Source organism: Labrus mixtus, chromosome 7 (genome assembly GCF_963584025.1).
Source record: "Labrus mixtus chromosome 7, fLabMix1.1, whole genome shotgun sequence".
NCBI classification, from domain to species: Eukaryota; Metazoa; Chordata; class Actinopteri; order Labriformes; family Labridae; genus Labrus; species Labrus mixtus.
The window spans coordinates 16,325,698-16,341,121 of NC_083618.1; the positions used below are offsets into that span (position 1 = coordinate 16,325,698).

The 15,424-nt window shown below is 41.8% G+C and overlaps 1 protein-coding gene across 1 annotated transcript in view; it reads left to right on the forward strand.

Annotated features, from left to right (window-relative positions):
• The first annotated feature begins 1,109 nt into the window (after positions 1 to 1,109).
• cbfa2t2 (CBFA2/RUNX1 partner transcriptional co-repressor 2) overlaps positions 1,110 to 15,424 on the forward strand; it is a 41,017-nt gene continuing 26,702 nt past the window's right edge. Inside the window, exons 1-2 of the mRNA XM_061043293.1 lie at positions 1,110 to 1,145; positions 3,165 to 3,267. Of these exons, the coding sequence (XP_060899276.1) occupies positions 1,125 to 1,145; positions 3,165 to 3,267 (124 nt within the window). The 5' untranslated portion in view covers positions 1,110 to 1,124. The remainder of the gene's footprint in view (positions 1,146 to 3,164; positions 3,268 to 15,424) is intronic.

Genomic DNA, 15,424 nt, shown 5'->3' on the forward strand with positions numbered 1-15,424 from the left:
TTAAATCATCTCAGTGTTTCTCTTCTAAGAGACTGAAAGAATATATAAAATAATGCCTCTGTATGTTTTCTTAATGAAGAAGAGTAGCATACCCACCGTCACTTTGTCTTTCTTTACTCAGAATGTCTTTCTATTCCTTGGCTGGACTTCAATATAGCATGGCAAAACACATTCTCATTCATTTACATGGTGACGGTTATTTGGGATAATGGGAGAGGGTTACATCTTGTTAAACTCCGCTCAGACTCAGCAGACGTTCAAAGAGTCAAGTCAGTCATTCAGCCAGCCAGCCAGCCAGCAGGACAGGTCAGCTGATTTGCTGTGTAACAGTCCTTCTGGTGTGGTTAAAGGGACTGTGACAAAGACGCTGAAAGGCGATCAAGGTGGGGGAGCAACAGCCAGCTGTCACACAGAGACACCATAATGGCCACAGCAAATCCACCGTCTGATCCTGTTTCTTCTTTGACTCCAGCCTCCTGCTAACTGACTAGTCATCTCTTTGTTAACCTGTCACTGAGCTGGTTGACAACATGAGCTAGAGAGGACGTTGTCGTCACAATCAAAGGTTTAGTCTGGATTGATTTATTTTTATGAGCAATGTACTGAATACGTACGTGTAGAAATAAATAACACTGGTCAATGGATTTATATGTGGAAATAATTGACCATGATGTGATGCAGAAAATTGGCTGTTTAACTTGAAATATGTTTGCAACAACTTGCATACAACACTGTTCCCTCTGCAGCGATCCATACCTTTAATCCCTCCACCAGCTTCCCATTCAATGTAAACTATAAACATTTCCCACTTATATGTCCAGACCTCTGGGGGACATTTGAGGACAGACCTTTACCATGTTTTGTACATGCTAATAATAAAATACACGTAATTGATGAGTAAGTGGTTAAACCTTACTCAAAAGAAGTAGCCCTAAATGGAGAAGCTATTCCATAATGTTACTTACCAACAATAAGATGTGCTCATAGTGTAATTAGAGTTTCACAATAACGTGGTCTTCTTCTCTTTGTGTCTTTTTCCATTTACTGTGTGCACCTGCTGGAGACTATGGGTGGTAACATGTGGGCCTACAGAGTAGCCTCTTTTCATTAACACAGCTAGCCAAATGTCACAGGCAACAAGGCAAGTAAGTAAACTCTTCTCACTCTACATATTTGTTTGCCACTTCTTCAAGTGTTATATCTTGTAAACCTTGACAGTTGAAACCCAACTGTGAATAGCACCTTCAATCAATACAAAAGTTTTCTGATGTTGTTTCTCGTGCTTTTTGTTCTAAATAAATACTTCCACTGCACTTGACAAGCCTGTGGGAACATTTATTGTACGATTTTAATGCAAAAGAAAAGCTACTGAAAGCAAGTATTCAGAAAGAGCTTGTTTACTTCGAATTCATTAAACTGAAAGTGAAATTGCCTCAAAATGTTGGTTACAAGAGAACATAGGAACAAAATATGCGTGTAGCATTAAAAAAAAAAGCTTCAAATATAGCCAAACACAATATCTTGTTAATCCAAAGAAAAGCTTAATGATTGTGGATCAGAGCTTGAAAAGCTGCACAGGAACAGTAACCCTGTTGTTGTTGTTGTTGTTGTTGTTGTTGTTGTTGTTGTTGTTGTTGTTGGTTATGTCTTGTTATTTCTCCATCTTCCATTGATAATAAAATCAGCTCAGTCAGCAGCACGTGGCGTGCCCCTGCCAATGACACAGCAAGCGGTGACTCTTGGCTTCTGTGTCCCCAAACTGTGGCACCCCCTGATGCTCTGCTTAACATCAGAACAATTAGTGGCCCTCTGCCCCGCTCTTTACACAAGAAAGGGGAGAAACCTGTGTTCTTCCCCATACACACAAAGAGAGAGGCCAGTACGTAGCTGACGGCTCCTTTGCTCCCCAGTAGCAGGAGCAGTAGGTAATGACTCCTGCCTGCCTGCTACGGTGGACCTTAATTTGTTATTGTAGCGGAGCAGCTGTGCAGCATGCTGCAGAGAGCAGGTGGCAGCCTGGCAGGAGTGGAGGATGGGGGGGGTGGTGGAGGAGGGGGAGGAGAGGAGCGTGTGGCATATGTGGGTGGCTGTAGGGGGAAGGAAAGATGATGTGTGTGTATGTATTTGTGTGCGTGTTGGGGGGCTGGTGCAGTCCACATCCTCTTAAGCCAGCATCCAAATATTATGCTAGTAAATAAGAATAGCACGTGAGATTTTTGGATGGAGTCCAGATAAAACTGTGCGGGTTGTTTCTTTTTAGAATTCTTGATGTTATGAAGCACAACAGATGACACAGAATAAACTACAAATATCTTATACATGTCAAAATTCTGTATTATTGCTCTTATTATTTATTCACATTTCTAACCTGTCGTAAACTTCTATGCATCTGGTACATTTATCAGACATACAGTATTTACATTTGAATCTATGTATCCTCACTAGTATTACAAATTAACATACCCCAAAATCATGCCGTACAACTAGTCTGTGCAACTCTTTTTTTCAACCTGCAATATTTTATATAGTGACCATATAGCAATGCAGAATATCCAGTGTGTGTTGCAAGTTTCTGGGCAGTAGAATAATACAAAGCCCCTTTTATCTTTCATTATTATTATAAATGGTTATTTTTCAATCCCTTGATTACTCTTATCCTTAATATGACCTTGACTTGTTGGAGTATTGTTAATATCTGATTTTAAAACATCCTCCTTTTATGGCTCCTTTTTATAGAGTACAGTCCCTCATGTTAAGTTCCATCATCTCCATATCCTTACTCGTTTCAATGACAATTTATTCTGGCATCCCAGGCAATAGATCCAGGCTATGAAAAACAAAATCAATACACCAACAATTCAAGGTCATAAACGACTTTGCTCAAGGCGATGGAAGTGTGTCTGCTTGCTGGGAGGATTATGGGAGCTGGTGTTCTCTTGTTGCCACTCTGACTTAATCATTACTGAGACACCGTTCGCCTGCTGTAACGGAGCGTTATTGGCTTTCTGCTTAAATGCTTACAATTAGTACCGCCCACGCAAAATAGTCTCTGTTGCTCCAGAAGAGAATTGAAACCTGATGCCTGCCGGTGAACAGGATCGATCGTCTACCCCTGCAGTGTGTGTTTTATTTGAAAGTGGTGAAAACGTGTGTCTTTCCTTCAGAGAAGAAGACAAACTGGAGGACTTTTAAAAGACATTATTCCACAAAGAAGAAAAGACAACAACACAAGGAGGAGGATGGTGGGAATGCCCAGTGCTTTAAATTGTAAGTACACTTTAGATTATAATTTGCAGAGTACAAATAGAGCGTGACTGTAACTTTTAGATGTCAACATTTATCCATAGATATATTATTTGCACATGCAAATGCTGAGTCAACTAATACCCAACATGCCCGTCATGTCATTGTCTGTTTTACATATTGAAAGAGCAGACTCTCTGCTGAATGGGCTTTCCTGACCTCCTCATGAAAATATAGCACAATTTGTCTTTATCCATGCTTAATAATGCGGAAAGCTTCTCCACTCTTGTTTTCTGATTCTTTTGTCTGAGCGGGCTAATTCTTTGGAGGAGACCTTTTGAATGTGTTACTTCAGATCCCATCAAATCATTCTAATGACCAAACAAAAACTCTGTCATCCCTTTGAGTGCTGAGATCTTACGCTCATTAGAATCCATTAAATGAGTGAGAATAAACTATGCATAACACATACTCTATTGGATGCATTATCCCTTATATAGCCCCCCACAAGACAGCTATTATGCTCCCGTTTGATTGAATAGCAGCTCTGGGTCTATGTGTCTTTTCAGTGGAGGATTTGAAGCCCTTAATCCACCAGGCAAAGTTTTTTTTTTTTCTTTCCACCATCTGGAGTTTGCAGCGCTTTAAGACAAAAACACCAGGCGGTGTGAAACCAGGCTGTGGCTGCTGCTTGATGCCAGGAGGGAGGTTTTTTTTCTGCATGGGGTTTCTGTCTGCTTTACATCAGGGGTCAATAGTACAGTCCTGCCATGCAAGTGGGGTCAGCAGGGCCTGGGGGCATGATTGCAGGGACTGAGACTCCCATGAGGACCCCCAATTGGTCCCCTTTTTCACCAAAGAGGGACAAATAATCGTATACGACAAAGACGTGACTGTATTACAGAAGGCAATGATGATGATTATGGTGCTACAGTGTCCACCAGGGCGCAGCAGTGTGTACACTTGAAAAAAATAGAAACATGTTGGACTATGGATTTAAAGGCAGCTCTTGTTTTGGAAAATTTGGTCCCACAGAAACCTTAGAATGATCAAACATTCTTCTGTTCATCTGTAACTGTTGTTTTGTTGAAGTAATTTGAAGTTACACAGAAAGCTAAACTGCCCTCTGGGAAGCAGGGATTGCTGTGTGTAGACTGGGAGAAAACGTGTTAAAGAGCATGTCGGCTCAACATCGCTCACACCAGTCAATCATTTCCATTCTCTCTTGATTCAATTAGCCCTACTCCAAAACATGTGGATCATTTGGAACCCCCTCGATAATTTTCCCTTTTGCCTTTCCCCTTCTTTTTCTGTGGGGTGGCTTACAGAGTTGGATTCCAATCCTCTGACATTAAAAGGGGAAATAAACGACAAAGGGGCCCTGCAGGTTTGCATTAAAGACCTAATTGGTTTTGGCTTGAGTGGGCTGTTAGCGTTGCCAGACGTGGGCCCTTTGTGTTTTGCCATGTGGGAGAATTTGAGCTGCGCTGGAGGTAGAGAGAGGTGCCTGCAGATCTTCTCTGAGTCACCCCTGCAACAGTTTGTGTCTCAGTGGGCTGTTTGTGTGTGTGTGTGTGTGTGTGTGTGTTAGTGAAAGTGTTTAAATGCATGCAAACTTTTGTTCAAGGTACGCATATCAAAATTTGGTGCAAATGCATTGGATTATGTGTCAAGCCCATTTTTCAGTGAGCGTTTGTAGCAGCATGTTGCTATATGTCATGCATGTGGTTGCCTGTGTTTTTGTAATTGGCCTGCGCTTTGGTTTTGTGTGTGTCAGGCTGCAAGCCCAGTATCCTTCTCACTCCCTCTGCTCTCTGCGTGGGTCTTTTCCACCAGCGCTGCCACCTGTTAGTGTTTTACTCGGGGGCCCCAGGGCTACAATGACTGCAGAACCATCCAGATTTGCTCATCAAGCCCATCAGATCGGCTCCCATACTTCAAAATCTGGCTCCCATTTCCTATCACAGGACCAATCTGAGCTGGATTCCCCCCGCTGTAGTTTAGCTGAGTCAAGATGGTGTGCAGCTGTACAATATTTGAGCCGAGCTGAGTTTGATTAATGACTCACGAGCAGCAACGTTTTGTTCAGTGTGCTGCACTGCTGGGTCATGCTTAAGTGTTTGCAAAGTGTGGTTTTAGTGTGAAAAGAGATGTTTAAAGGCTGAATTTATAGGGGTCACTTTGTTGCCCGGCGCGCAACATGTGGGAACCACAAAGAAGAATCTGGCTTCCTCTGTTTGAGAAATAATACGTACCAAATGAGTATTTAAACACATTAATTGCATGTGTCATATAGCTACGGTCAGGAATCCCATGCTGTGAAAATTGCAGATTTAACTGAACCCTAAATGTAATGAAACTTTTACTACCCAATGACAAATATATCATCCCTGCATCTTATTATGAAGTTCTCCTTGTGTTAAATCCAAACTCAAACCGCTGCAGACAGCATCATCAGTCTCTTCAAACAGATAGGATTTGTCATGTTCTCTGTTTCGTGAGACCTCTGAGCTCTCTGTCCTATTGTCTGTTTCCAATTCAGCCCCCTGCCTATTACTGCAGACATTGTGGCAACCTGAAGAAAAGAAAGAAAAAAAGAGAAAGACAGGAGTGACCAAACCGTTAAAGGGAAGGGGGGAAAAAAACAAGTGAAAAAAGGAGAGTTAGAAAGGGATTAACTGTCAGGGAGAATGTGAGGCTAATTGAAGCCAGTTTTGCACAGCTGTTTCTTGTTGCTGCACGGCGCTGCACAGAGCGTCTGCGAGGATAGGATCCAGATGTGATCCTGTGCTGAGGATCGGCCGCCAATAACAATCCTCAGAAATACCAGCCGTACAGGAGACGAGGGCTATTAGAGTGTCCGCCGCTCGCCCACCCCCTTGACAAAACATTGCCTCCTTGCCTCTGAAAGACAACCCAAATCCGTGCTTCTTTTTACTCTTGATTGCAGCTCTCCTCTCCGCCCCTGAGCGCTGTTAACACTGTCATTTTGTTACACTGCCAGCCACGGCCATGCCCCCTTTATTCAGGTGTCACTAGGTAGCGTAAACATCGCTCTGACACATTTGCCTATTCGCAAAAAGGCGGCTTGCAGAGTTTCAGACTGGTTTTGCATATTTGTCATATGTGTCTTTTAAAACGTTCAACCAAAAGGGATTAAAGTTTCTTTTGTGTGTCTCTTCTGTTTGGTTTAAGTGATCATGGAAAAAAATAAAAGATCATGTATTCTTTATCGGGATTGTGTGCAGGCATTTATTCAGTCCTCTGCTTTAAGCGGAGGGAACAAAAGCTCCCAGTCACTTTGGAGTGAATTGGAGTGGTCAGTGAAAAGAACTTATCATCACATTATACTTTTTTAATACCCCCCCCACCCCTCCTCCTCCTCTCTCTGTTCCCACTCCTCATGCCTTTAACCCGCCTCCCATCATTTCCCACTCGGCGCAGACAAAGAGGAGTTAGCATTGGTTCCCCCTTTTCTCCACGCCTTCCAGAGTTACTCCAGGGCTTCTTTTCTCACCTCCATGTTTCTGTCGGACGTTTGGCTTCCTTCCCTCTTTACTTCTTCTTCTTCTTCTTCCATTTCTCCATTCCATATTTCCTCTGGTCCCCATCACTTTTTTTGTCTCTTCATATTCGTCTTTATCCAGTTTTGCTGTCTTTTTCACATTGGAGTTAGCCCAACAGCAGCTGGTCTGTCATCGCTGAGAGGAAAGGTGACATCCAACTGTGTGTAAGCTTTTATTGAAAGCTCTCTTCAAGAGGCCTCAGGTCATGGCTTGACAAGATATACTCAAATATATCAGAGATATATATAGATATCTTCTATGGACGCACTAGGTGGACATGCATCCATACTTTCTATCAACTCCATTTCCCTGTGATAACGAGTAATGTCTGGTTGCTTTTTTCAAGATCTCAATTTATTTATCTCTTCTCTTGTCCCCAGAGTTTGAAGTACACAAAATAAAGACAGAATTAGGCTTCACTTACCTCATTAGTTGGGCAGAAGCAGCACGGCATGATTTGGTCTGGCCTATTTCTTTTCTTTTTTTAAATTGCCAGATAAGTATCCCTGTTTTCAGGAGAAAACAAGTTTCATCATCACAAGATTATTCGATAAAGTGATCCGTTATAATGGGGAACGCCGCTTTGTTATCCTGGGGGGGAAAGAAAAATAAGTTCTGGAGAAAACAACTGAAATAGACTTCTCGTCACAAGAAAACAGGGTAAATAAAATGTTTAGATGCATCAGGGCTTCTGTAAGCTTTACAAGAAGTTATTTACTTGAACACATGAAAAGTGTATGAGGGCGGCTGTGGCTCAGTTGGTAGAGTCGTCGTCAACCAGAAGGTCGAGGGTTCGATCCTCAGCTGAGCTACATGTCCGATGTGTCCTTGGGCGAGACACTTAACCCCGCATTGCTCCCGCTGTACGTCGCTTTGGATAAAAGCGTCTGCTAAGTGAATTGTAACATTGTAACATTGTGTATGCACTGCATATGCAACAAGCACATCCAGCAGAATTTGACCCTGATAATGACAGCGACAGATCCTGTCAGAAAGTGATGAAGAATCTGTTGCAGAATCTCTTTATCTCACACACACACACACACACACACACACACACACACACGCACACACACAAACGTTGTGACAGATTGCCTGAGCCAACATCAATCCCCAGCTCTTGTCCCCTCTTGTGTCAGTTGTGAGTTTTATGACTCTAGTCAAGTTCACCTCATCTGTCCCTGATCTGATTCCTCTCCTGCTGGGCCTGCTGCTGTCAGACAACAGGACCCGCTCTCTCTCTCTTGTCGCACACACAAACGTGCACTGCACTGTGTCTGCTCTTGCTCCCGGGCTGGAATGTGTTCTGGCTGCTGTTGTTTATGTGTCTTGTCCTCAGCTGGTTTCTCTGCTTGTTGTCTTTGCCTGTTTGTCCTCACAGAGCACTGTAGCGAGATGTCATATCCGCGGTGGGTCTGCAAAGCAACAACAAGGCAGGTGCAGCTACAGAACCCTGTTGTTCTGCATGTTTTGGTCCTTAAAACTTAGCAGGAAAAACTGTGAAGTAGGGCAATATGGGAAAATAACGGCTAGTACTTATTATTTGAAGCCAAATGTCAACTAGCCGACCCATGTTTCTAATTACTAAAGCCTTGAGGATGCAGAAGGAATTCATATTGATACCTCTCCCTACAAAAGCAAAACAGACCAACAGCAATAAGACAGATATAGTGATTTTTAATGATTGTAAGCACTGGCCCTGGGTCGGTGTTAGTCAAAATAAGTTACAGCATGCGACAGAAGCAGACTCAGTTTAGCAAAGATTCTTGTTAGATGATACATTTTTCAAGACATACTTTTTTTGTCCACAGGGGGCGCCAAAATCAGTGCAAGCCAAAAGTTCCTCACGGAATCTTTAAATGATCTAAATATATGTTCTGGAGGGAAAGTGTAAATTTGGCTTGAATTCCAGGGCTGAAACATTTGATTAAAAAGAACATTGTTAACAGTAACACTGTGCTACATTACAAAGAAATGCAAAAATGTACATTTAAAGCTTTTAAATGATTAGTTTTAAAGTTAAATCAAAAAGCGAACAGACCCCAGAACAGCTAACATTAATGACTCTGAGTGTGTCCGGAAAGAAAAAGTAAAATGAACGAGCATTTATGTTAACAAAGTATAACAAAGATGTCGTCCCTCCCCACCTTTGGTTCTCTGAACTGTGCTGGGAGAATTTAGATTTCATTAGTCAGCTTTAGTTTAGCTTGTAGTTGCTTAAGTAGATTACTCGGTTGACACTGGCACAAAAACTCCTGAAAACTTCCTGAAGTCACTTCCATGTCATTCTCTTTACGTCTCTTTCGTTACTATGGGATATTCTCCTGCTGTGAGGTGCATGTGTAAACAACCAACTGAAGGAGATTTCAGTGAAATCTATTACACACACACACACACACACACACACACACACACACTAATATAAAAGGATCTATTGCCACATTGACAAGCCCAAACATCCCTCAGGCTTAACCTTGGGAAATGCCAACACATGCCTCTTTGTGTGTGTGTGTGTGTGTGTGTGTGTGTGTGTGTGTGTGTGTGTGTGTGTGTGTGTGTGTGTGAGCCAGCCGTTATCTTCCCTCAACTTTAATTGAGCCCTTCAGAAATCCCCCAAAACTATTACACACACACACAGACGCACGAATGCATGCAAACACACTCACTCACGCACACACACACACACACACACACACACACACACACACACACACACACACACACACACACACACACACACACACACACACACACACACACACACACACAAAGCGCGAGTTAAGCCTGCAGGCTGTATCTGTGCCTGGCCAGGTGTTCCCGGCTCCGTTGCCAGATGAACCACCTGCAGATCACAGGTGTGGCCTTCGTCAGGGAAGAGAACAACACAGCTGCTATGACGGCCTGGGGAGGAGAGATGAAGTTGTATATAGAATCAACTTCTGTTAGCAGGAAGCTTCACATGCATACAACAGGTAAAACAGTAAAACTTATCATAGGTGAGTTTAAGAAAAAACGAAATATTCTTAGCTATTTAAATATAGCTCGCCATCATTGCCCGCTAGTCATGCAATATTAGCAGAGAAAGCTAGTTTGATTTGGTTAGCAATAATAACACGTGCTGCAGTCCTCTCTCCTAACACTTTCATGTTCTTTGTTCACGTTTTTCATGTTGAATCATCATCTTAAAGCTACATCAAACAACAATCTTCAGGACAGAGTCAAAAAAATGACACAAAAGGGGTGCTCCACATTATATTTTTAAGCATCTTGCTACTGACCAAGTTTCTTTTTTGATGACTTAAGAGGGCAAACGGGCTTGTTTGGGAGGACTGGTTGTTTGTAACTTCTAAAAAAATGTACATTTGCTGGTTTTTCCAAAATTACCTTCCCTAGCTTTAATATCTAAACACTTGGGGGGGATGCTTTTTTGGTGGGTATAATGACAGATGGAAAAAGTGGGTATTAGTTTTGCTTCACAAGTTTACAATCTCTACAAGGACTTCTGCTATGATGTAATTGATGAATGTACGTTTTGGACAATCAGTCATTTCCTATAAAAAGGTGTCAAAGTAACAAATCTTTTACTGGCCAGCTGTGAACAATATACTTTATTGTGACTAAAATTAAGCCTGTTTTACTGAGAAGAAAGACAAGTCCGTAGACACTCCTTGTATCTGTTAGTACTGTGTGTGTGGGCTCTTCCAAGCACACACTTCTCCCAAACATGGACTTGTTTATGAGAACCATTCATGTTTATGTGTCGACAATTGGGTGAGGCTTGCATCGCAGAGCATGTTCTGATCTGATGTATCATTTTCTAATTAACCAAATTGCAGCATTTAAAGATCTAACTGTGGGTGCCATAGATAGATGGATTTCCCCGGCAGCGTATCTGGTACATAAGTTAAACAGGAGCGGCTGGAGTGGCTTTGAATAGTGCGTGGTTGTTGAATATCGTTTAAGGGGAGTTATTGGTGAGAAGGGTTTGGCGTCTGGAGACGCACTTGGCCTCCCTGTGTGGAAACTTTGGGAAGATGCAGCCAAGTAGGCGTGAGACCCACGGCTCATAAATTTGAAGCACACATGCAGCCACTCTCTCATTCTGTCTGTCTCATACAGACATCCAATCTCTCTCTGCGTCCCTTTCCCTGGTGCCTGTAAACACAGTCACATGCATGCATTTCTCTCTCACATAATTGTACTTCTTATATTTACTCATCTCTACTCATGTCTGCCTGCACATGCACACACTCGTTGCACCCGGAGTGCAGCCGTGTGTCTCCCCTCTGTGTATGAATGTAATAGGAGATCTGAGGGTTTTCCGTGGGTGAGTGGGCGGGTCAGACCTTACTTAAACTAATGGCTCCCAGCAGTGTTGAATAGCCAGACACACTGGAGCCGAGGCCTGAGGTTTTGGAATGCCACTGCCGGCTCAATGCCTGCCTTTCATCGGCACCGAGAGAAGGAGAGAAAGAGAGAGGAAAAATAAGAGAAGGGAGGGGGAGCAGGAGGAGGAGGAGGAGGAGGAGGGGAGAGAGAGAGAGGGAAAATATGGGACCCATTTGTTTTGGGTGATACGGGATGCCTGAAAAGGAGGGCACAATGGTCATGGAGTGGAAGGACTGAGGAGGGGGGCATGGTCGGGTTGGTGGACTGTTGGGGGGGGCGTGTTTGGGCTAGTGGGGATGTCAGGAGGGGGTAAAGTACCAGGCAGTGGTTGTTTTGTGTCAGAGAACCATGGGACCCCCTTGACAATCAACCCAATTCTTTTGAATTACTTAAGGATGAGCTGAATGAGTCTCGAGGGAATAAATCTAGTTTTGAAGATCATTTTAATGGATTCTTTATTTTTATGAACCCGTTTAAAAGAAATAAGCATCATTGACAAACAGAAACATAAATCCTTTTTAGACTGTATTTTTATTTTCCAATTTAAAATTATGCAAGATGTTTTAACAACATACATAAACTCACAAACACATGAGTTTATGTACAGAATGGAAAAATAACTCTTACCAAATGTTGTAACACAACTACAAGACCAACAACAAAATGAATATGGATAATTAAATCCTGTTTATTTTTTTAATAATGTAGTTGTTCCCAGTGGCTGTAGCTCAGTCTGTAGAGACTTGGGTTGGGATCCCGGGGGGGTCACCGATTCATGTCCCGGTGCAGACCCAGTCTGGAAATGTATCTGGTAGCTGGAGAGGTGCCAGATCACTTCCTGAGCACTGCCGAGGTGCAAAGTGTGTTTGGTCATGAAAGAGAGACATGAAAATCTGATAAAGTCTTTCTTTTAATGCTCCTGAGGATGACTCACAAACAGTATCTTTAGAAGTTCTCAGGAAATTAGATCCCATCAGAGACCCATGCATGCATGGATTCTTTTGGTAGCTGTTTGGATAGTTTTTCCAAGACCAGAACATTCAGTTGATGGTACATTTAAAGGTGAATACATTAGAAAATACTCCAAAGAAAGTAAGATGTTGTATGTTAGGCTTGATACAAACATGGCTGGTGAACTTCTTCCCTGACAAAAGTTGTTTTTTGACTTGAAGGAATATTTAATGAACCCCATTTTGTTTATTTCGTTACCTAACTACGGCAACTAAGCTGTATTCCTGAGATCGCAATCACACACAAAAAAAAAGGCTTGCCAGGTTTCAATTGAATGTATGCAGTCGTTTAGCCAGTGTACTTGTATGAGCACCTGTTGGCATGCCTTAGGTGTGATAATAGTGAGGAGTGAATGTTGGTATGCAAAGCAAACATGGCAGATCCCTTTGAGACTAGCATTTCTCCTATATCATTTTAATCAAAATTGGGAATATGTCATTCATTTTAAGAATAGCAAACTACTAATGTTTGTTCCCCTTATGTTCTTGTTAATGTTTGTTTGAGATAGACAGTTCTTGCAATGACTTGTGAAATTTTGCTTTGCAGAACAATTTGCATCGACGGCTTCTCAGATGATTCTGTGCAACAAACCATCTGGTGCGTCAGGTGACCAGGGAAAAAAGAAGAGAACACAGAAGAGAAGTGCTTGCCATGTTTCGATAATTCAGGTTTAAAGACATTTTTAAAACACATGGGAAGCAAATACAACATACAACTGGAACACAAGATGAATTAAAGTCTTTTTGATCAATTCACAGTCAAACCTTGTTGTCTTGGGAACCAAAATCCAGAACCAGATATTCAATGACAAATCATTTTAAATAAGCTCAGAATTTAAACATGTTTGCCCACAATGTTTTTTGGTAAGTAAAGGAGTGTAAACATAACTTTTGATTGTTTAGGAAAATCCACAGGGCCCCTTTTATTTAAAGTAGTGGAACAGGAATGGATTAAAACACTTTTATTGAAACTTGTCTAGTGTTTCAGACTTTTGAAGTAAAAGCGTGTGTGTGTGTGTGTGTGTGTGTGTGTGTGTGTGTGTGTGTGTGGGAAGGCAATGTTCTGGGAACCTCATCCTTCCCACCGCCATCCTCCAATACCACTCTTAAGATTTCCCTGTCTAGGACGGAGACATACAGTAAAGTCTGTTGTTTTTATGGCATATCATTTATCAGATCCCTGCAGACAGAATTACCAGCAAGACACATTTTATTTTATCTCTAATGTGTGTTTTTCTTCTTTTTCCATGTTTTTTTTGTTTTGTTTTTTACAGTAAATCTTCCCTTAAACAGACATGGACCTGGTAAATGACGTGTCCATATTAGATAAATGCACTGAAGATGTAATGGAAAGTGTGGCCATGAGAGATCAGACAGGGAAATCTATGGCTGCATCAGATTAGTGAACAGTGATGAGGAGGAGGGAACGAGGGGGTAAGAGGAGGGAGGAGAGCCGGTTGCTGGTAAGATGGTTAGAGAACGTGGGAGGGGAACAATAACAAGGCTTGGTGGGAAACATTGAAACAACATAAATAATTGACAAAGTGACATTTGTATCTGATATACAGGATGAGACACTGGAGTACCAGTGTATAAGGGACAATGACACTATACACTGTTAAGCATTTGAGCCCATTATGACATATAGTTGGTTTTTTAAAGCATTGATTTGACCAGATTTCTTTTGTTTCCGCAATATGTTTTCTACAGGCACGCCTAGCCAATAACAACTTTTAATTGCATCACAGTTTTAAACAGGATGTGATGCGGTCATAGTTTGCATGTGGTTGGTTGTCTTTTGTTTTTTCGATTGGCTTTTTTTTTTTCTATCACTCGCAGGCTCAGATCGTACATGTGTCGTCCATCTGGCCTTCATTTGTCTTTGTTGTGTCTTTTTTAATACTAAATTATATCTTTATTTGCACTAGTTATTTGAGATGCTTGGTTCCCATAGAGGTTCCCTATCTAGGGAAATCCATTTTGTGGGAATCAGACCAGAATCAGCTGTTCTGGCTTCACTAGCCACACTACATGAAGACAGACAAGCTTCACAACTTATAGGGCCAAATTCACAACACACACACACACACACACACACATGCACCACATGCACACACGTCCTCACACAGTTTGAGTTTATACTCTGCGAAGATGGAAGCTTATCAATAAAGGAAGTTGTGGTCGGGAAAAGAATACAAAGCATAGTTTATTTTATTTTCTCTATAAAATTCTCTGTCATCATTTCACACTGCATTGGCAGAAGCTCTCACAGCGAAATCAAATCTTCTGTATAACTCTTAGAACTCCTCGGTGGGAACGAAATACTCTCACCATGTGTGAGCTGTATTCACTTCTGAAAGTGATTCCTGTTGCACAGTTCAGGTTGCAGGCAGAATTAAATTTTCCCTCGACGTCCATCTAGTTGCTCATGCGGCCTGTTACCCCGCAGATCTTCTCCAGAGTTCTTCTTCTTAGCTGCAATACAACTCTGCTGATGAAATGTGTAACAAGATTCTTTGTGGCCATTATGGAGAATCAGAATGGTGGTGATGCAATTCAATGGTGGTGTGGGTGTGTCTGAAAACCTGAAAGTCTGTTGAGCAGTCATACATTTGCACGCACATATAGGGTTATACTGTAGGCTATGTAGAGTTAACCTTTCATCATTTAGGTAAATTGATTCTGTCATCTGCTGTGTTGTTTGATTTTCTAGAACTTACGTGCCCTGTTAAACCTTAACTGTATGAGCTTTACCTGTTGCAACATCCCCACATCAGCATAGAGCCCCTTGGTCTTGTTGTTGTTGTTTTGCTGTATTGTGTGAAAGCCTTACCCTGGGTTGATTAGCTTTTCAGTACCTCTTCTGAATGGCCGAGACGACTGCATCAGCATCAATTGTCTTGATAATGGCGCTAAGAAAACACTTTTTTCATTTGCATCCAGTGATTCAGGAGTGAGAAAGGACTGTGTCAAAGGTGACTGGATGGAGTTTACGGTCAGCCGCAAATCATATCACATGGCTGAGACCGCTATAAATTCAGCTTATATTTAATAAAACATTCAACGTTATTTTTGAAAATGTCTTTAAGCTATATCTTAATTAGCTTACAAAATAAAAATCTATGTATTTGAATCAGAGCACATATAAGTAATGCACTGGACAGTTATTGCTTTTTTTTTTTTAAAAGGCCCTTGTAGTTTACATATTTTTTAAAT